The 21,529-nt window shown below is 47.4% G+C and overlaps 1 protein-coding gene across 3 annotated transcripts in view; it reads right to left on the bottom strand.

Moving 5' to 3' along the window:
* DOCK1 (dedicator of cytokinesis 1) overlaps positions 1-21,529 on the bottom strand; it is a 512,522-nt gene that overhangs the window by 12,716 nt on the left and 478,277 nt on the right. For all 3 annotated transcript variants that reach the window (XM_058544272.1, XM_058544274.1, XM_058544273.1), the window contains 4 exons: positions 18,361-18,537; positions 17,234-17,317; positions 11,666-11,803; positions 4,019-4,164 (listed from right to left, as the gene is read on the bottom strand). In XM_058544272.1, the coding sequence (XP_058400255.1) occupies positions 4,019-4,164; positions 11,666-11,803; positions 17,234-17,317; positions 18,361-18,537 (545 nt within the window). The remainder of the gene's footprint in view (positions 1-4,018; positions 4,165-11,665; positions 11,804-17,233; positions 17,318-18,360; positions 18,538-21,529) is intronic.

The following is a 21,529-nucleotide window of genomic DNA, read 5'->3' as shown; positions in this document are numbered from 1 at the left end:
GTCACTGACAACGAATGTAAGTGCTGACTGGGAACCCCCGAATTTTATCAGGAAAGGAACGATTAAAAAGGGAGGCCGAGGGAGATTTAAGATACATATTAACCAATCGCAATGATAGACGGTGTTTGCATCCTGATAAAAACAAACTGGAAAAAAACAGGACATTTATAGGATGACGGAGGAAATGTGAAGTCCGACTGGATGTGTGGTGATGATATTCAGCGATTATTATTGATTTGTGATGCAAGCATGGTATTTGGAGTATATTTCAAAGGGGGAGCCCTCACCTTTTATAGATTCATACTGAAATATTCACAAATGCAATGGGGAGAAATAGGCAGATGCTGACGCAAAGAGATTTCTGGTACCCTGATTCTGACCGAGTTTCTATGGGTAGTTTAAGATTACAGATATATTGGTTGCTTCCATTTGAAAGACTTTTAGGACGGCTCAGTGAGAAGCAAGCTGATTCCAGCTCGTAGGAACGTGGAGACGCCCTCAGGCTGTCAGCAGAGAACTGTGCTCGAGACAGTGGACTCGGGTTCTAGCTCTGCCACTTACTAGTGAGTCTCAACATCCTCTTAACCACTGATGGCTGGATGTCCCCGTTCATAAAGTGAAATAGGACACCACCACCCTTCTGCCTAAAAGCACGTTACCGGTTAGCCTGCTGAGTAAATGGATCTTGGACTAGTTTGTAAGGCATGCCTCAAAGTGAGTATGCACACACATCTACATGCAATTGCGATTTGCTATTTTAAGATAAGACTTGGGGTTCCATCTATTTCTGTCCTAGTAAGTCTTATCAGGAGAGGAAAGAAATGGGTCCAATTCTAAGATTGGAATCTCACCCTCTGCAGCAGAGAGGAGTTAGGAGAGAGCCAACATGGATAAAGGCGAGAAAATGTCTTAAAAACCTTACAGCATATCTCACATGGGAGGTATTCTTACTATTAGGATCTTGTATTCTCAAAACATAGCGCTTTAAAACGGTATTTAAAAAGAGATATGGTCCCTTAAAAGGAATTAAAATCATATAGTCACATAGGAGAAATAGCCTATACTGCAATTTCTGATAAACGTCTTTTAAACTGTGGTCTAGGCAACATTTCCATATGGTGAAGAGAAGCAAAATAGGAAACCAAGGATGTTCACAGAAGCTCCCTGCCTTCTAGCTGCCCAATGCCCAGCCAGTCCTGAGCCAGCGGCAGCACAAACCACAGCCTGTAACGTGGACCGTTGGACAGAGAGCCGTCCCTGAGCCCGCCCTTGGGAGCTCCCAGTCCTCACAGCCGCCTTCCAAGTTTGACTTCCCTGACCACCTGGAGAATAAATTGGCTTTTTCAGAGGAGGTTGACTGCGAGAGAAAGAAACTTAGAAAGCCAGTCACATTTTCATCATAGCTGTGGTTTCTTTTAAATTTGTTTGTGAATGGAACATTTAGAACAAAACCACTGCTCTGATTAAGAAGGCCATTATAGCAACCTTGTTCCCGAATATGGGAGAGGTAACATGGAAATCAGCATTTAGATGGATCAGTCACAAACCCACATTTCAAATCCGTTGACGAGACGGCCTGCTGAGAGCAAGAATCACATCCCCTGTGTTTTGTTTCTCCCAGTTAATCTGGATGGGCAGCGGGATTTGTTGTTGTTAAGGCACATACCATTTGAACAGTAATGGTATTGAATGTAGGTATTGATTATCAATAGCTGCAAACATCACTGAAAGAGAGACAGCCACACAACGTGCCTCTGAATGGAAAAACTATGAGATCATCCTGTCCCCAAGTCAAATCTGAATCTGATCAAGCCTCTAGATGCAACTACCGATACGCAGAACTAAGGAGGACAGAGACACACGTCAAACAACACTGTAGGGACACAATCAGCAAAATCCAGACTACAGGATAAGCAACCTGGATTTTTCAACAAATAAATTACAAAGAAAAGAAAAGAAAAAAAGTGGAAGGAGAAATCTATTAAGAGACAATTAAAGAGATTTATCAACCAATTGCAAGGTGAGGGTCTTATGTGGATCATTTTCAAACAGACTAAAAAAATATGACATTTATGACACAACTGGAAATTAACACCAATATCTGAGGATAATATGGAATTACTGTTAATTTTTTACATGTAATAAAGGTAGTATGGTTGTATTTTTTTTTACAAAGTCCTTACCTTTTAGAAATTCACACTGAAATATTAATGGATGAAATGATATGATGTTTGATATTTGCTTCAAAATAATATGGGGGACGGAGAGAGTGGGATACAGATGGAAATAAGATTGGCTAAGAGTTGACATATGTTAAGGTCGTGTGCATGGGGGCTCATTATAATATTCTGTCCACTTTGTATATGTCTGAATTTTTCTATAATAAAATATGCCAGTGTTGACTTTGATCATTAAGGCATTTTGAGACACCTGGACTTTTCCAACTGGATATGCCATAACCAATAAATCAACATCCATTAGGCATTAGATATTATATCTATTATATTATAAGCAACAATGAAAAATCTTCATGATTTTATTCTAGGTTTTGCAGAACTTGAGACCATTAATGAAGGAAAAAAAAGGATGAGTGGACATCTTCCAGCTCGGGGGAAGACCTGTGCTGTGAAATCCAGACGAGTACACAAAGAACCAAGAGAAAGGTCGAGTTTTAAATTTTTCACATTATGAGAAGCAACTGCCAACAGGAGGAACTTTTTTCTGCACGTAACCTGTGTCATTTGAGACCAAAGCCTCATTTTCTGCACATTAGTTACGTAGCTAAGGGTGGTAATCCCAAATATGAACAAAAATCTGGACTCTAATAAAGGTGCCTTCTAGTTCAAGGTTAAACAAACACCTCCTGGGGAGGAGACGACTGCCCACGCTCCTGTATTCACATGTGCAACACATCACTCTTCTGTCTGAAACCTCTTCATCAATTTCCACCCTCACTCCTGCGTTCTCGGAAATATAAAAACCTTTTCATAACTAGCCTGGGGATTTTCTTGCGAGAAGTTGAATTAAATTTCTTTAGCAATCTTGCTCTAAGTGACAAGCACACATGATTTAAATACCTCTAAATTGAGAATTTCCATATGGACTTCGCCTTATAAGCAGCAGACCCTGATAAAAATTACTGTTAAGAGAAAAAAATGTGGGTATAGTTTTCAATCCTCCACTGGGCGCATATCCATCATTGGCAACAAAGGGCATTTAGATTTGAGCTGTCCCTGGGGGCGCTCTGGGTGTTTGTGTCTGCATGTCTCAGGGGCCAGGGCCTGTTGGTTCGATAGGGTGACAGATTGTAAACCAAATGGGGGTGGACAAGCACACAACTGTGCAAACTCGATGGTACAACGATGAGAAGTGGTTCTCCAGTGTTTAAATTGCATGAGACATTTTTTTCTTTTTGTTTAATAAGAAAAGAACAAACTTTACATGTCTGCTACTCAAAAACACCAAAAGATTATCAGTATGGAGGTTTTCTTTGAACACTCAGAGTGAATGCAAGAGACACAGTGAGAGCTCAACCAACATGAACTCGTCTATCAGGCTCCTGTTCCTCTCTTACTCACCTGCCGCTACCCGGTGCTCAAGAGTAAACTTTGGTTTCCGAAGTCTTACAAAAAGAAAGCGGCCTTGCCAGCCCTCAAGTAAGGCTGACTGTGTGTGACACGACACCCTGTGCTGGCATGACACCACGGAAATGACAAGGGATGAAAAGTACAAGAACACAGCAAGGAACGCACCACGCTTCTTCCAGGACGTGTGGAAGAGGACTGAACACTCACCCGAGGTTTTAAAATTTGATGGAAACCTTACCCAAGGCATTTTTTCTCAAAAACTCACAGGACCCTGAAAGTTATATTGGGCACTACGGTCGTAAAGTCTCGGTGGGTCTCAGTTCCAAAGATAGTTTGATTTTAAAAAATCCTCATTTGTGATAAAGCCAGGGCCCTGGGTGGCTCCTCACAGGACCCGCCAAGCCCTCTCCCTGCTGCTGAGGCCGACTCACCCATCAGAGCCCGGCCTGGAAGGGGTGCTGTCAGACGACAGGGAAGAGACGGAGGCCACCGACAGAGGCCGGGACGAAGAAGGCATCGTGAAGGATCGGACCATGGACCGGGGACGGCTGCCTCTTCTGTCATCCAGACTTGAGGGCTGTGAGAGAGAGAGGCTTGTTTGATGTCTTTGCCAAAAGACTTCTGGCCTGGCATGGTCAGACTCTTAGGACCAAGTGGTCTCAGCAACCTGGAATCTAGACCAAAACTGTCCACACTTTTATGAACAGCAAATGTTCTTGTTCAGAGTCAAAGACGAAAATGATGATTATTTGGGAGTTTTTTGAAATCTTACCTGATATTGTGGAAAATCCTGGAACGAACACCCTTGGTTTTTTAAAATTTTAAATGCAGTTTTCTTTACCAAGATCATAGTACATCAACCTGTCCCAAAGTCACAGAAGAATGTACTGACCAGAAAATTTAATGTATAGACTGACATCCAGAATGTGATCAAAGAAACTGCAAGATCTTGAGATGAACTTTGTACACCTCTGCATGTTGACAAACCGTGAGGGTCACCAAAATACATGGATGTGCAATGATTGAACTTCTTAGACTAAAAAAGATGATCCTGCTGCTTAATTAAAGGTGGCTTTCCTCCTGTGCCAGTGACCAGGACAGTGGAGTAGAAGAAGCCACAGCCGGAGCTACTCAAGCTCCTCCTCCCTGCCAGGTAGGAGATTAGCGACGTATTCTGGAGAAAAACGGTCTCTGGATGGAGTTTTCCATCCTCTCTTTGAAATACTATTGTATATTACCCAGACAAGTGTCACTGAAATACAGCACGTGTCAACATCTAATTAGCTAGAAAATGCTAGTGTACCTGCATCCTAAGCCAGATGTTGGCACATCTGGGCCTGCAGCTGCTGTAGAAGCTCATTTCTTTTACCTGAGGATGTGGGAACCAAATTCCTGTAGAATACTTCCTCTCTGTGAGGCGTTGACCTCCCCACCCCCTAACCTCATGTCAACAAAGCTGGCATCTCCTTCAGTCAGTCACCTCTAGAAGACCTGCCTGGGACTACAGTTGATGCCAGATTGTATAATACCACTTGCTCATCTGAAAAGCAGGCCCATTTCTTAAAGATGCATTTTGCACATGAAATACTATTTAATCTGTACACTCTCTCTCTATAATAGTAAGAGGTTCAAAATTGCAAAAGAACAGTTTAAAGCATGAGTTGGTAAACTTTTTCTATAACGGGCTAGATAATCAGTATTTTAAGCTTACAGACCATAAGGTCTCTGCCCCAAGCATGAAACCAGCCACAGACAACACAGAAATGAGTGAGTACGGCTGCGTTCCAATAAAGCTGTATTTACAAAAAGGATGGCAGGCCATGGTTTGCCAACTACTGGCTCAAAGCAAGATGCAGCTGGAATTTGCCAGCACAGAGGGTTTGGTCAGTCTTGGGTTTAGCACCAAGGGTGGTACCAATGCAGGTCTCCACGGAGATGCCCATTGTCGTTAATTGCCCTTAATGAGGAAACCAGACAAGAAACTGTTACTTGTAGATTAGTCCAAATTGTCAAAATGTTTCCTATATAAAATCTAGAGACCCAAAGTCTACAGTACCCACTTCTCAGCCTTCCTGAACCACTTTCAGACAGCAAGCCAAGGCTCGGCTCTCTGAAGTGTTCCTCTCATCCAGCCTCTTGCCTCGGCCCTGGGAGCCTGTTTTGTGTCCCACTGTTCCTGTTACTTCCAAGGAAGAGTCCTGCCTGCTACTCCCAGCCCATCCTCACCACCTCATCAACCACCCTGGTCACCACCCCACCCAGCTCGGCCATTGCTCTCCTTCCTCGGCATCTCTGTGGGACTTTGACTTTCTTTATACTTTGAATAAGACCTGTTAGCAGCCTCTGTCTTTCTAAATCCATGCTATCCTTTGCCATTGCTTCCACACCACCAGCTTCTGAAGGTGTCTCAGAGTGGAGGAATCAGCTTTTGAAAGCCAGGTGTTTGTCTTTTGGAACACCCACCTACTCAGGCCATCCTACCTACCAATCCAGAAGGGGCCTTCCTGCCTCTCCCCTGCAACTGCCTTGGGCTTGACTTCAACCCCATCCTTTCTGGATCCAGGAGAGGGGGAGAAGGGAAAAGAGCCAGCAACTTCATGCTCAGGTGATTTTTGTGGCGGGAGGATGCTGCCTCTATATTCCATCATCATCTACTGGGCACATGGAGATGCAGTGTTCAAGGAAATGCAGCTGAGCATATGGTGGAGAAGAAACGTGACCTTCCAACATTTGGGTGCTGTGAGCCTCATTCCTGAGAGTGCCCAGAGTGACGGTTTCCATTTCTCTGATGAAATGATCTTCACAGCAGCCATGGGGACATGAGCGTTGAGTGAGAAGGTGCACAGGAGGGAGTGAGCATGGACCAGGAGGTGGAGACGGCCAGCAAGAACAACCTCACTCCAGTGCCTAGAAAGCAGCCTTGAACGTCCTACCACCAACCACAAAGGCTGGAGATGTCCCTCAAGAGGCAACTTTGAGTCTTGGTCGGGATGTATAAATATGGATTGGGAAGAATAAAGAAAGGGGGACATCAGGAGCAGGGCTCTGGGTGAGGAGGGACAGAAGCCACTCTTGGGTCCTGCACTTGCAGGGCACCCACTGGGAGTGGCTGTGGGCTCTACTGGGCCATTCCCCTCACAGTTCCTTCTTGACTGAGTAGAGCCTCTAGAAATTGACGAATGGGGACTTTTTTTCATCCAAAGCAATTAGTCTCTCCCAGTACTGAGAGGTGTCGCTCCAGGGGCAGGACACTGACTCCTGTGAGTGAAGTGATGTCTCTTTGTCCCAGCAGCAGGGCTGGCAGGGGTTGGGGGAGTTAGAACCAGGCTAGAATTTGGCTTTGGCACAGACGGTGTGACCTTGCATAAAATATGGAACCGCTCAGAGCTTTGGCTTCCTCCTGAGTACGCAGGGAATAACCATCCCGCCTTGAGAGGCCAGCGTGAGGACGAAATGAAATGACGCAGGTGAAGCCCGCAGGGCTTGGCACCCTCCGAAGGGCAGCTTTCGTTGTCCTTGCTGTTGTTCTTATGGCCTGAAGCACAAACTCATTTCAGCTCTCTTACCAGGAACGAGCCGCCCTGCCCAATGACTCGGACACGTTTTGCATCATTGTCTCCCAGCTAAGCCAGAATGCCCGACCTTGACCCACCACGGGTGCTTACTGCCCATGGAGTCATGGGTGGGGTGGGCTTAGCTGAGGTTAATCACAGTGACCAGTGTCTTATCGGGCAGGGTGAGACGCAGGTACTTTTCATAGTTTTCTGGAAATATTCTTTTCCAAATGCTGCACGAATGTCAACTGTGGACTGGAAACCCACAGAGGACGACAGGCTGGCATCCAGGTGGGGCATGGGGAAAGGTGGGTCTGGGGTGGGCATGTGGGAGAGCTGAGCGGGGCCAGCTGGGGAGGTGCACACATGGTGTTAGGAGCCTGATCTCGCCCCTCAGAGGCCGCGGGGTTGGGGTGGACACGGGGGGAAGTGAAGGACTTGCAGTCATGTGGTCAGCTCTGCATCTCCAACAGAGCCCCGGTACCACGAGTGTTCTCGTAAGCCTTGTAAGCCAACTCCTCCCCGCAGTGAAATAGTCCGTTGGACTCCAGCACCTAGAACAGGTGAAGTTGAACTTCTCCACTGAGGCAGGGGCTACCAGCTTAACCTCCCAATCAACACCCCTCCCAGCAGCCTCTGAGGAACCCCAGGGTTCCACAGATCCCAGTAAGAAAATCACCAGAATGGGCCCTACTGGCAGCCGTGGAGGGAGGCCTAAAGAGGAGAAAACCTGGAGGCAGGAGGCTTACTGCGATGGCAGAGGTGATGGGGTAAACCACAGCACCACCAGGGGAGGCCATGGCGAAAACTGGCATGAGGGATGAAGAGTGGGCTTCTCATCTGGTGAGCAGTGGGTGGTGTGGTATTAGCTAAGGAAGGCAGAGAAGGAAGACTCTACTTTGTGCACGTTGGGCTGAGGGGCTGGAGGGGCGCCCAGGGGTTTGCTGGGAGGCAGTCTAAGAGATGGGCCTGGAGCTTACGAGAGAGGCTTGAGCTCAGCACCTGGACCAGGTGGTGGGTAAGTAATAAGGTGGACGAGGGTGGAGGCAGGGCAGGTTCCCCTGTTCCTCACCAGACCCGAAGGAGGAGGAAGATGAAGGACCAGATGAGAAACATGGGAATCTTTTGTCAGAGCTTGAGGACAAAGAAACGCCTCCCACGTGCCCATGGGCTAGCGAGGGTATTGGGGCCAGTGCTGAACGCAGTTGGTGCTTGTTGTGTCTTCCCCGGGGTCTATGCTCCTTGCTCCGTGAGTATCAGGAGAAGCTGGGCTCCGGCACTTTCGTCCAGGGAGCGGTGGCTCCTTAGAGCCCAGGACTGGAGAGATGAAGGCCAAGGCGGAGTGAGCCATAGGGGTCTGATGGAGCCGCCTGTGGATTAAGAAGTCAGAAGGTGTCCAAACCTTCCCTTTCTATGGCTTAGGCTGGCTCAGAAAAATTGACAAAATGGTTCATGTCCTTTCTATGGGGTTTTTATTTTTAAATCCATCTTTCCTTAAACAGGATGATACTAGATTGCTTTTCAAAGTATTCTGAAATGGCTGCAAGTTTTCAAAGTAGATAAGAGAGGAAAGGCTCATCCCAGACTGCTTTTTATTGCCACATTTCTCAGAGAATGACATGGGCATCTGCCTGTCCCTTTGCCTGCTCAAGGAAGGCTGGCTGCAGGGCCTGCCTTTAAGGTCCCGGGATGGAGGAGGACTCAGGAAGGCAGCTGCTGGGGAAATGCACCCTTAATTCTGTTCCTGGTCTACCTTCCCAGTAAGCCTGACTTGCCCCAAGGCGGGGCCGGGGCAAGGGAATGCCCTGGCTGCCCCTACAGAGAAGGTGGGAAGTGGCAGAGGTGATGCCGACTCAGAGTGAGGTGGAAGGATGGCTGCCTCGGAAGAGCGGAAAGCTGTTCTTGAGTAGGGGGACAGCCGCCACCCACTCAACCCCGACTTCCTGCTCTTGCCTTCTCTCCGCTGTGCCCAACAGCAAGACACACAGAAATAATGAATCGCAGCAGAGAAAGGGATGTGAAGGATGTCTGGTGAGCCAGACAGGTTTCTGTCATTTTAAAATATACATTAGGGGCTGGCCCGGTGGTGTAGTAGCTGAGTTCGTGTGCTCCGCTTTGGCGGCCCAGGGTTCGTCGGTTTGGATCCTGGGCGCAGACCTACTCACCGCTCATCAAGCCATGCTGAGGCGGCATCCCATATAGAAGAGCTACAATTCTACAACTATGTACTGGGGCTTTGGGGAGAAAAAAGAAAAAAAAGAGGAAGATTGGCAACAGATGTTAGCACAGGGCGAATCTTCTTCTTCAAAAAAAATATACATACATATACATTAAATGATTGATAAAAGAAGAAGCTTTTCACTTGGTAAGAAAACTTCGAAATTTCGCAAGTGTTTATTTCTTAGAAAGAATTAAAAGTGGCGTCAAACTTTGGAAGAGATGCACTACGATGCACTCTGAAACTCCTCTTGCCACTCAACTCTGATTGTAATGACTTGCAAGCTCCAAAGTGATCAAGCACTGCTCAAGGATTCTGACTTGCGTGAAGGGTCCTCCAGCATGGCCCAGCAGGAGGGCACCCTGACTTCCAAGTCTGCTCACCTGGAGCAGCTCCCGCTGGGCTGGCAGTCCCGGATTCCCACCCACTGAGTTTTCAGACCAGAGCCCAGCGGTTGTGTTACTCTTGGCTTTGTCACACTCGTGCCCTGCTGGGCCCTGAGCCCAGCCATGGCCCACAGGGGTGGGGAGGGTGGGAGAGCATGGAGTGTAATCACAGCTAAATTAACCCCTCTCAGGGGGAATCCTGGTCTCCTATACATCTCCAACCACATGGGCAAAAGAAGCTCTGCAGTGTAAACTACAGAGTGGCTAAAAGCATAGACTCTGGAGGTAGACTGATGGGGTTCAAACTCCGGGTCTGCCAATTGCTGGCATGTGACCTCGGGCTAGTTAACCCTCGCACGTCCCCATTTCCCCATCTGTAAAATGGGGATGACCACAGTGCTTCCCTCATAGTGTTACACGGATATGGATTAAGCAAGCTCATATTTGCAAAACACTTGGAAAAGTCCCTGGCACATGGTAAGCACTAAATTGGTGTTTGCCAAATGAGATAAATGTGTGAAAAAAGAAGTGAGTTCAACAGAAAGAGCAGCAGAGAACTTTAGAGAACAGTGGACAGATGGAGCTGGACCAAAAAAGAAACCAAAATGGCACACCACATTGGACGCCTGGCTCTTGAGGAAGCAGAGAAAAGTGCTGTGTGTCACGAGAGTGAAGTAACTTCCCACAGCATGCCTTCCTTTTGCAGGATCACAGAAGACCTGTGCATACACACCTGCTCCGTGGAGGAGGCATGGGATTCTAGTAGAGCAGACGAGGTTTTGCTGTCTCTTTTTGCCACACTGCTGCTCATCTCTGAACAACGGGGAAAGGGGGCCAAGAGCCATCTGTTGTCCCCGACACCTCCAGAAATCATGGGCAGTCGAGGTTAGGACCCACCAAGGCTCACAGAGACCGTGAGTAAGGGTGGAAGTGCTGATCTGAACCTCACCCCACAGCAGCGCTCAGATGTGTGGTGTCTGGCCTTGTCCCCAGAGCTGCTAAGATTCTGCTAATGAAGACAGTCTCAAGCCTGCCCTAAGGATTGAACTGTAAGACATTTTGCATCATTACAAATCACAAGCCACTGTTTTACTTTCACTTCTGATCCCAGCCCCTGCTCAAAAACCTTCCATGAGCTCTTAGCAAAAGCCCAGTTCTGCCCTTCACCCCAAGCAGAGCCTTCTGTCCCAGACTGGCGTACTGGGCTCATGAGATTAGGCACCTTTCCAATTCCTCCCTACGATTTCTCTTCTGCCCAAGGCATGGCTGTGTCTGCACCGGCCTCTGGCCTGCCATTCAAATTCCTGCCTCCCAGCCTTTGCTGAGTGAGTCCTTTCTCCAGGCAGTGTCATCCCCACCTCTTCCCCTGACCATCTCCAGTCACCTTTCTTGGCCTAGATTAATGCCTGCTTCCTCCAATAGGTAGGTCTTTGCTAACAATGTCGAGCCTCAGTAATCTATTACTCCTCCCCTCAGTGACTTCGACCTTGGACTGGGCACAGGCTCCACCTTTGCTCTGGGACATTGTGAGGGCCGCTGCCCTGCGTGATATTTAACCCTTTGTCTGTGTTGTGTGACTGTAGGTGTGGTCTCTGGGAACAGCCTGAGTCGCATGGGCCTCTGTGAGATTCGTCTGTTGCTCCACCACACTAAGAGTAGATCACATTCACAGTACATGAGTGGGGTATTTGGTGATCAAGCAAATTTGTGAATGTTTACTCACCCTGACATTTCCAACTATTGAAAGGAGGTTGCTGGTTTGCTGGCAGACGGACTGACAAAGGGGGCTGAGGTCCCTTAACCCCTGCTTCCTAAGCACGCATCATGTACACATCTTAGTTATTCTGCCCTGTGAGCCCGACACAGTTGGACAATGTGAGGCACAGGACTGCCCCCTCTTCTGCAATGCTACCCACTTACCATGGTTCGGACGCCATACTGCTTTTCCACTTTTTCCTTTAGCTGTTTGAAACAGGCTTCCATTCGCTCATGAAATGGCCTCAGTGCTTCTGTGACTTTTTCTCCATGAATCCTGATCCCTTCGGCCAAAAATGGAATCTGAAAAACATAGAGGTCGACACTTCTTATTTCTTGGTTAATGATCCAGGGAGAGGAACACACACCAGGCGGAAAGTGGCGCTGTGCAAAAGGCATCTGCTTTTGTTTCCAAATCAAAAGGCTGATTAAATTCATCAGCAGGCACATTACCCCCAAAGACCGAAATGTTTAAATTAAAATCATTTGTGTTTTAAATTGGACACATCTAGTGTGGCGCTCAGCACACGATGGCCACCCGACTACTTTGCCTGACTCGCATCTGTCGATCAATCCAGAATAGACTTATCTGTGCTTTTCACTTGTGTATGGGAAGCGCTGCGTTTTGAATTAGTTTAGATGTAACTTTATCTATTAGCAAAGGGTCGTGTCACAGTGCAAAGATTTTTTAGCTAAGAATATTGCCTTTATAGACAATTGAGAACCCTAGTCCACAATGTATAAATCTAATTATATGTGATGTATGGTCCTGAAGGATATTCTTATTTGGAAAGGAAAACCAAATTTATTCTTCCTTAAAACTAAAAATAATCACTCCTCTGCCAACACTGCTGTCACAGAATATCCATGCCAACACTTCAGTTCCGAGCATGGAGATGTAGCTGACCTTTAAAAGTGTCGCAGACAGACATCTTCATTCCTAGCCGCAGAGACCCTCCGAGTCGCTGCTGTTGCGGGTGGGTGTAGGAAAGGCTCCTTTCATTCCCCGGCTTCTGCTGCCACTTGAGGCTCAGACCGGGAGTCAGACACTCTTCAATGCAATCAAGCTAAGAGGCTTCCTCTTAATAATTTATAATTAAATCAAAATACTGATTAAAAACAGATTTTCCTAATATGACAGAACACCAATCTAAATGAGCAGATTTATTAGTAAGAAGGATAATAAGTACACAATTGAATTTCACATGAACAAATTCAAGAAATCTTATCAAGAGGAATCAACCCATAAAATGAATTTGGTTGCCATTTATAGCACACAGCTGTTGCCTCTCCTGGTGCTCCAGGAAAGGACGGAGGAAGTGAGCGCCCCCCATGTTGACAGCCCACCCTGCCTGCTCTGGGGCTGTGGGAACACAGAGTTTGTTTTGTTGACAGTTGGGCCTATACCCAAGGTATACGCCAGGTATCCCTTTCCCGCCAATTATCGCCAAAAGGACAGTGTGCAGGTGAGATTTTAAAAGAGACGGGACATTTTAATATTCCATATAAATTTCTCTTGCAGGTAGCAGCTTCCCCGGGGGTAGCTGTGGTTTGTTCAGGTTCAAGAGCAGAAAACGCTCACAGGAATCCTTTTGCTTCCTGAGTTCTGCTTTGGGGGACAGCAAAGACAGGCTGGGGACGACTTCTGGTGGGATGGTAAATGTGCTGTGTCTATCTGGGTGCAAAGGCAAGTGTGGGGGTGCTGTCTGAAGGTTAAAGCACAGCCACTTCAGATCCTAAAAGCATTTTGATATAGAATGGACCTTTCTCAGATGTGCAAAATGCAGTCTAATTGTTTCTACATATTTTTTTTTTGTTTGATAAAACTCTTAATTGGGCAGATTCTTGACATCAAAGAAGCTACTTGCTGGACTAAAGACCATTTGGTTTACATCAGTACTGCACGAACTGCGATTTGGCAGGTGAAACGTATGGGGTAAGAGATTGATCCCCTCAACAGGTCCCTGACGTTGGTCAGATAGGACTTTCTTTTAGGATGGGATCTGGCCTCTGTTCTATATCTGCTTGGGGACTAACTGCAGCTATGAATAAAATGATGCTCTGTGTAAACATATTCCTAACGTCTGAGGGGCTTAAAATTGCAATAGAAGCCATGGACTGAGGCCTGAAATGGTCGTTGGAGACCCTTTAGTTCAGTGGGTTCCAACCTGGCTGAGTATCAAAATCTCTGGGGTAGACTGCTGAACCCCACTCCCAGAGCCCCGATTTGCTCTAGGATGGATCCCAGGAATCTGCATTTCTGAAGAGTTTCCCAGAGCCCAGAGAGGAGAATCACACCTCGAGCTGTTCAAAGTGAGCATACAGCCTGCTCCCAAAAGCCGCCCTTCTAAATGGCGGTGCTCCTGTGTGTCCCCTACACAGATTCACGGCCTGCCAGCAGCACAGAACATCATAAACATTGCTCAGTGCTCCAGGAGCACCATCCCTGGTGACAGCAGTCACGCCTGTCATCAGCTGGGGAGGATGAATGGGCTTGGTCTTTCATCTTTGTGCATTTCAAAAGAGAAATATGTAGGGATCACAGCGGTTTAATATGCATCTGTATGGATTCATCTTTGGACACCCAGCATGGATGCTCAATAAGACAGCTGCATTAGGGGAACAACTGAGCTGTGCCTCAGAGGAAGGGGCTGGCGCTCACTTGTAACCTGGTGACAGCTGTAAACCACAGAAGAGGCCCCACGCAGCCTGCACTTGAGCCTAGCGCCCACCTGGGAGGAGCAGGTCAGCACTATCCTCTGTTGCAGTGACTGCAGAAGCAGAGAGAGGAGCTGCCTGGGACTTAATAACCAGCCTTCACAAACGATTCTAGACACTGAGATGTGCTTATGGTACATCAGGGATGGAAAGTCTGCCAACAAGGCCTTGGGATTCCCAGGAGGAAAACCTCACTCAGCCCTGATGGAATTTCAGGAAAAAAACAAACCAAACTAACTAACAAAAACAGAAGAAAGCATTCTGGATAATCCCAAACTTATTTTTAATGACCATATGACTCAATTACTGATACTAAAATATAGGTTCTCAAAACATTTGCAAATGAAAGCGAAATCACAGGTAATGTTTTGAATATGTATTTTTCATCACTCTTCGATTTAATGAAGTTGCTAGAAAACATTCTGTCAACTTTCCTGTGAGCTGCTTTAAAATTCATCCTTTAATATAGTTATTAGGGGTGATGACATAGTGCTGACATAAAGTTCTCTCGGGGGAACAAATTATTTTCCTCTGTAGGACTTGAAAATCTTAAAATCCAATTTGCTATAAAAGCTTACAGGAAAAAAAATCAATAGAACTTTTGCAGACCAAACTAGTTTTTGTGTAGCAATGGATTTATAGCCTTCAGAGGAGTTTTGAATTTTGTACCCTTTGGTTTCTACAACATCTAAAATGAAATCATTCAGACTTTTAAACTCACTCTCTCTTTTTTAGTAACAGGAGGAGACTGCCTGCATGAGGCTTACATTCCATGCAAAGAACCATCCTTGGCCAATGAGGTCCCTTGGAGTCAGCTCCGGGGGTTGCTTATCACAGAATAAGTCCAAGGCAAATAGATGTCAAATGCCTATGGATTTGTGGCAAAGTCACACCTATTAGGATGGCTATTATAAAAAACAAAAACAGAAATTAACAAGTGTTGGTGAGGATGTGGAGAAATTGGAACCATTGTGTACTATTGCTGGTAGGACTGTAAAACAGTGCAGCCACAGTGGAAAACAGTATGGTAGCCCCTCAAAAAATTAAAAATAGAGTTACCATATGATCCAGCAATTCTACTTCTAGGTATAGACCCCAAAGAAATGAAAGCAGGGAATCAAACAGGTATTTGTCCGCCCATGTTCACTGTAGCATTATTTGTAATAGCCTAGAGGCGGAAGCACCTACGTGCCCATTGACGGATGAGTGGATAAAGAAAATGTGGTGTATTCATAAGGTGGAACATTATTCAGCAAAAAGGAAGGAAATTCTGACATGTTACAACTTGGATGAACCTTGAGGACATTATGCTAAGTGAAATAAGTCAGTCACAGAAGGACACATACTGTATGATTCCACTTACATGAGGTACCTAGAAAAGTCAACTTCCTAGAGACAGAAAGTAGAATGGTAGTTTCCCGGGGAAGGAAGAAGGGAGAGTTATTGGTTAATGGGAACAGAGTTGCAGTTTTGCAAAATGAAAAAGTTCTGCAGATAGATGGTGGTGATGGTTGCATAGCCATGTGAATGTACTTAATGCCACTGAACTGTTCACTTAAAAATGGTTAAGATGGTAATTTTATTTATTTATTTATTTATTTATTTATTTATTTATTTATTTATTTATTTATTTATTTTTTGAGGAAGATTGGTCCTGAGCTAATATCTGTTGTCAATCTTCCTCTTTCTTTTTTTTCCCCACAGCCCCCAGTACATGGTTGTATATCCTAGCTGTAGGTCCTTCTAGTTATGCGGGATGCTGCCTCAGCATGGCTCGATGAGCAGTGAGTAGGTCTACGCCCAGGATCCAAACCGGCGAACCCCAGGCTGCCAAAGCACAACGTGCGAACTTAACTGCTGTGCCACTGGGCCGGTCCCAAGATGGTAATGTTTATGTTACGTGAATTTTACCACAATAAAATAAGTACTTGTAACTTGGCTTGAAACCAAAGCTTGGCCCCACTCCACCCTCAGACGTCACACCAGTCAACAAGCTGGTGATCACACCAGTCAACAAGCTGGTGATGGAGAAGCCACGAAGGTGAGGCTCCAGGTCGTCCAGGATAAAAGTGCCCACAGAGGTGCCTCTGCAGCGGAACAGCCTCCGGACCACGTCAGGGCCTCAACTGGCAGCCTGGGACCAGAGCCGAGCAAGGTGGCCTGGGGTACAATGCCCAGCCAGCCACAGGGAGACCCTGGCCTCCACCTCCCTCAGCCTCTTCCCTCAGCCTGGCGCATGGGGTTTAGATTAGACAGCACCCTCGCCTCCCACATGAGAAATGAAGCCTAAAGAAGTGAGTTGCCCAAAGCACAGGCAGAGCTCCCATGAGAACCAGGTCTGGACGTCGCCTCCACCACCAGGCTCACAAAGGCTCCAAGAAGCACAGATGCATGAACAAGTCACTTCCAACTGAACACAACACACCCTCCGAGTTACCACCCTTGTAAGACCACATCCCTCTGAGGAAAGACTCAGAAGGCCTCAGGAGCAGAAAAGCAAAATAATATGCAGAAGTACAGCTGGGAAAACACAAACGAGGACACACCCCACCCTCCCCAAACCCTAACCACAGGCAGGATGAAAGGGTGCTCTGCGGTTTCCCATGGACACTGTTCACACAGACTGCGTAGGCCCGAGTGCCTTCCTGGGACAGGCTGGAGCTAAGCTCTCCAAAACGTCATGGTTCTGACCTTGCCTTGCATTCTGTTCTGTCAACTCCAGACAAAGATCTTCCAGCAGTCAGTAAACTGACCACAGAAGGAAACAGACCAGGCTTATTTGCAAGACAGGACTTTCTGGGTGTTCAGATTTATGACTGCAGCCTGGGAGTCGAGTTCATCAAGGCAGTGGTGGGTGAGTTTATCCGGGGACAAACATGGCTACAGGCACTTTGGCCGCTGTCCACAGACCTCCGTGCCGGCCCGCATGTGTGCAGAGGTGGCCCGGGAGGATCTGGGCCTAGACTCAGCTTTTCTCCCCACTCCAGCCCTGCAAGGCTGCCCTCGGACACTTACCTGCCATGCAATCAGGTCCTTGAGCTTCTCGATCTTTTCGTGGGCCTCTGGGTGCTCCTGCAGGTACCGCTCTGTGAAGAAGGCCTGGTGGACACAGGGAGACCCACTCAGCACACCCACTAACACGACCACTAGCATTTTTGTACACCTACTGTGTGCCAGGCCCTGGTAATAGAGCCGTGTGTAAAACAGACCCACACCACTGCCACCACGGAGCTCACTCCCTCCTCTCCTGCTGCTGGGGGCTGGACCCTCGCCAGCACTCAGGGCAAAATGCCTGGTAAGGTCAAACACAACAAACGGAGCGAACAGGCAGCCAGGAGGGGCATTCAGGGAGGCACCCCCGCTCCTTGGAGTCCAGCAAAGCCGCAGCTGCTCGCATGCCTGTGCCCCCACCCTGCACCCTGCCCGGGCCTGCCCCACACCTGGTCCAGGGCAACACCCCACCCCTCGCAGCCGCCCTCGGGCAGTGCCCCTCTGCCTCAGTGCTAACTTTGTCTAGACCAGGAGTCAGCAAACCTTCTGTGAAGGGCCAGATGGTACATACAGTAGGTTTTGTGGAGCATACGGGTCTCTGTCACAACTACTCAACTCTGCCGTTGCTGTATCAGGAAGCAGCTACAGACAGCAATGAATGGCCATGGCCATGTTCCAAACTTGGTCTTCAAAACGGGGCAGCGGGCTGTAGTGTAGACCCCTGATCTAGACCCCGAACATGTGTCCTTCAACTTCCGCCCATTCCTATCGAGATATTTTCCAGGGAGACCCGCCTATCTACTCTAAAATACTCTAATTCTTTTGTCTTTCACTAAAACTGTATCTTTTGGCCTTTAATGATCCTAGGTCTCTTGAAAGCCACCTGAGGGTCACTCTCCAGACCTCCATTAGCCCAACCAGGTGGGACAATGCCCAGGGCTGGCTCAGGATGCCCAGGGGGGTGGGGCCTGGGGTCAGGCCTTGACTTGCAGCCTGCAGTGGCTGCGTCTGAGTGCTCCTGTCTTGGCCTTGGCTCAGTCATGCTGAGATCACTCAGTGAGACCAGGGAGTTTCTGGGCTTGGAGACAGCATTTGGAATTTTCAGTCTGCCCCAGGACATGGCTGTAAAGAGAAGCTGGCATGTCACATACCTTTTCGTAATTTGCAAACCCTCCCATGACTGCAGGGTCCACGATGCCATTCAGAAGCATGGAGAGGGGGTTGATGGGGAGGCTGGGGTCGTCCAGGTGCTGCTGCACCATGCTGTTCATCTTGTCGTTTGTCAGCTGCATGGTCTCGATGGCATTCTCCAGCGGGCTGATCTCCACCTGCGAGGAAGGAGGAAGACAGCACGATATCAGGCCAACTGTTGTATCCATAGCAGGGTCCTCTGCTGATGCCTCCAGTTGACAGGACCTCAGCAGAGGAGAAACATTCCAGGCTTCCGACTCCCCATGTACCTTTCTTCCCAATGGATTTTTTGGGCATGATCCCTCATCATCCAACCAAGAGCTGTTGGGCATTTTAGTATCATTGTGTGTTTCCACAGACGTGGCCCTCACATGCAAATTCCAAGGAACAGTGCAAGGCTGCCCTCTCTGGGGTGTGTGTGTGTGCCTGCAAGTGTGTGTGTATGCGTGTGTACATGTGGTCATCCCAGGAAAACACACAGCCCTGGGAGGTTGCTTGAACACAATCTATCTGCTTCACAAACGAGGCCTTTTAACCATGGTCTCGTTCCCTGCTTGTTTTAAAGAGGGCGAAGGTTTTAGGGAATTTTGAGTGATCTGTCACTGTCTCTGAGGCAGGCGGCCTGGCACTTTGCAAGCCCCCTGTACCTGTTTGCGGTCACGGAAGGAGAGGGAGGGACCCTGCACATAAGACCACACCCCCTCCTGTGAAGGAGGAGCTCTCACCTCCCCAGAGCAGGAGACAGAGCACGTCACCACTTTCAATGGGACCTCACAGGCCTCATTTGCAAAACTGCCACTGGTCAGCAGGACCTTCGGCACAGAAGGCAGGGGCACTGACCATATGTCCTCCTCGCCTTCCCCTCCATGCCTCTCTTACACCTCTGCCCGTCCCGCAAATGCCCTCCTTTCGCTGGGGGCCCCGCAGCTCTGGGCGAGGTGCAGCCCAGCGCTCCTCTCCGGCTCAGCCCTAAGGCACCGTGAGAACTCGGGCAGGTTTAAAACAGTGACAACAGCTTCCTGCCGGGGCTTGGATCTAACAGACCCAGGGCTGGGCCATGGAGCCACACCCAGGGGTGACCTCAACAACACGCAATAATTTTGGTTCTCCCAAAGGGGGTGGGAGGGGCCCCGACCCATGCCCAGGAACCCCGGGGGGGCTTCAGTGAATGGCAAAGCAGAACCCCTGCTTTCTACTTGCTGCAGCCCCTGGGGGATTGTCTGAGAGGTGGAGCGGAAGGGAGGAGGAGCAGAGATGGGCAGGGAACAGACAACTCTGCTCACTGCTAAATCCTAGAGCGACACTCTCAGTCGCTGTGGAGGAAGCGCCTAACACAGCTACCGCTGGTCACCGTGCCTGTCTGTGAACTGACGGAGAAGCCGGAACATAAAAAAGGCAGCCAAGCCCGCACAGGCTGCTGTGGGTGCCCCCTGGTCACACAGGCACCCTAAGCAACACATATTCTAGGACTGCTGTTCTCCTCCTCCACCTGGATCCTACATCAGATCCTGGAATGTACCATGTGGACACACAACTCTGCCAAACGGTCACTCCGGGGCAGTAGTGCGTTTGGGCTGACTGCTGACCCCCTGCCGCTGAGCCTATTCGCCTCCAGAAAGAATAGTTTCCTATTTTTTTTTTTTATTGATGTTTTAATGGTTTCTAACATTGTGAAATTTTGGGTTGTACATTTTTGTTTGTCCATCACCCCATATATGACTCCCTTCACCCCTTGTGCCCACCCCCCACCCCCCACCCCCACTTCCCGGGTAACCACAGTCCAGTTTTCTCTGTCCATGTGTTGGTTTATATTCCACATATGAGTGAGATCATACAGTGTTTGTCTTTCTCTTTCTGGCTTATTTCACTTAACATAATACGCTCCAGGCCCATCCATGTTGTTGCAAATGGGACTATTTTGTCTTTTTTTATGGCTGAGTAGTATTCCATTGTATATATATACCACAATTTCTTAATTCAATCGTCAGTCGAGGGACACTTAGGTTGCTTCCACTTCTTGGCTATGGTGAATAATGCTGCAATGAACATAGGGGTGCATAAGCCTCTTTGGATTGTTGATTTCAGGTGCGTTGGATAGATTCCCAGTAGTGGGATGGCTGGATCATAGGGCATCTCTATTTTTAATTCTTTGAGGAATCTCCATACCGTTTTCCATAGAGGCTGCACCAATTTGCATTCCCACCAGCTGTGTATGAGGGTTCCTGTTTCTCCACATCCTCTCCAACATTTGTTGTTTTTTGTCTTGGTGATTATAGCCATTCTAACGGGCGTGAGGTGGTATCTTAGTGTTGTTTTGATTTGCATTTCCCTGATGATTAGTGATGTTGAGCATCTTTTCATGTGCCTATTGGCCATCTGTATATCTTCCTTGGAGAAGTGTCTGTTCATTTCCTCTGCCCATTTTTTGATCGGGTTGTTTGTTTTTTTGTTGTTCAATTGTGTGAGTTCTTTATATATTATGGAGATCAACCCCTTGTCAGATGTATGTTTTGCAAATATTCTCTCCCAGCTGGTTGGTTGTTTGTTCATCTTGATTCTGGTTTCATTTGTCTTATAAAAGCTCTTTAGTCTGATAAAGTCCCACTTGTTTATTTTTTCTTTAGTTTCCCTAGTCTGGGTAGGCATGTCATCCGAAAAGATTCCTTTAAAACCAATGTCAAATAGTGTGTTGCCTATATTTTCTTCTATGAGTTTTATAGTTTCAGGTCTCACCTTCAGGTCTTTGATCCATTTTGAGTTAATTTTTGTGAATGGCGATAGCACATGGTCCACTTTCATTCTTTTGCATGTGGATGTCCAGTTTTCCCAACACCATTTATTGAAGAGACTTTCCTTTCTCCATTGCATGTCCTTAGCACCTTTGTCGAAAATTAGCTGTCCGTATACGTGTGGTTTTATTTCTGGGCTTTCAATTCTGTTCCATTGATCTGTGTGTCTGTTTTTGTACCAGTACCATGCTGTTTTGATTACTATTGCTTTGTAGTATGTTTTGAAGTCAGGAATTGTGATGCCTCCTGCTTTATTCTTTTTCTTTAGGATTTCTTTAGCTATTCGGGGTCTTTTGTTGCCCCATATAAATTTTAGTATTCTTTTTTCTATTTCTGTGAA

Source organism: Diceros bicornis, chromosome 6, assembly GCF_020826845.1.
Source record: "Diceros bicornis minor isolate mBicDic1 chromosome 6, mDicBic1.mat.cur, whole genome shotgun sequence".
Classification (NCBI taxonomy): domain Eukaryota; kingdom Metazoa; phylum Chordata; class Mammalia; order Perissodactyla; family Rhinocerotidae; genus Diceros; species Diceros bicornis.
This window is presented reverse-complemented; position numbering and strand designations above follow the sequence as displayed.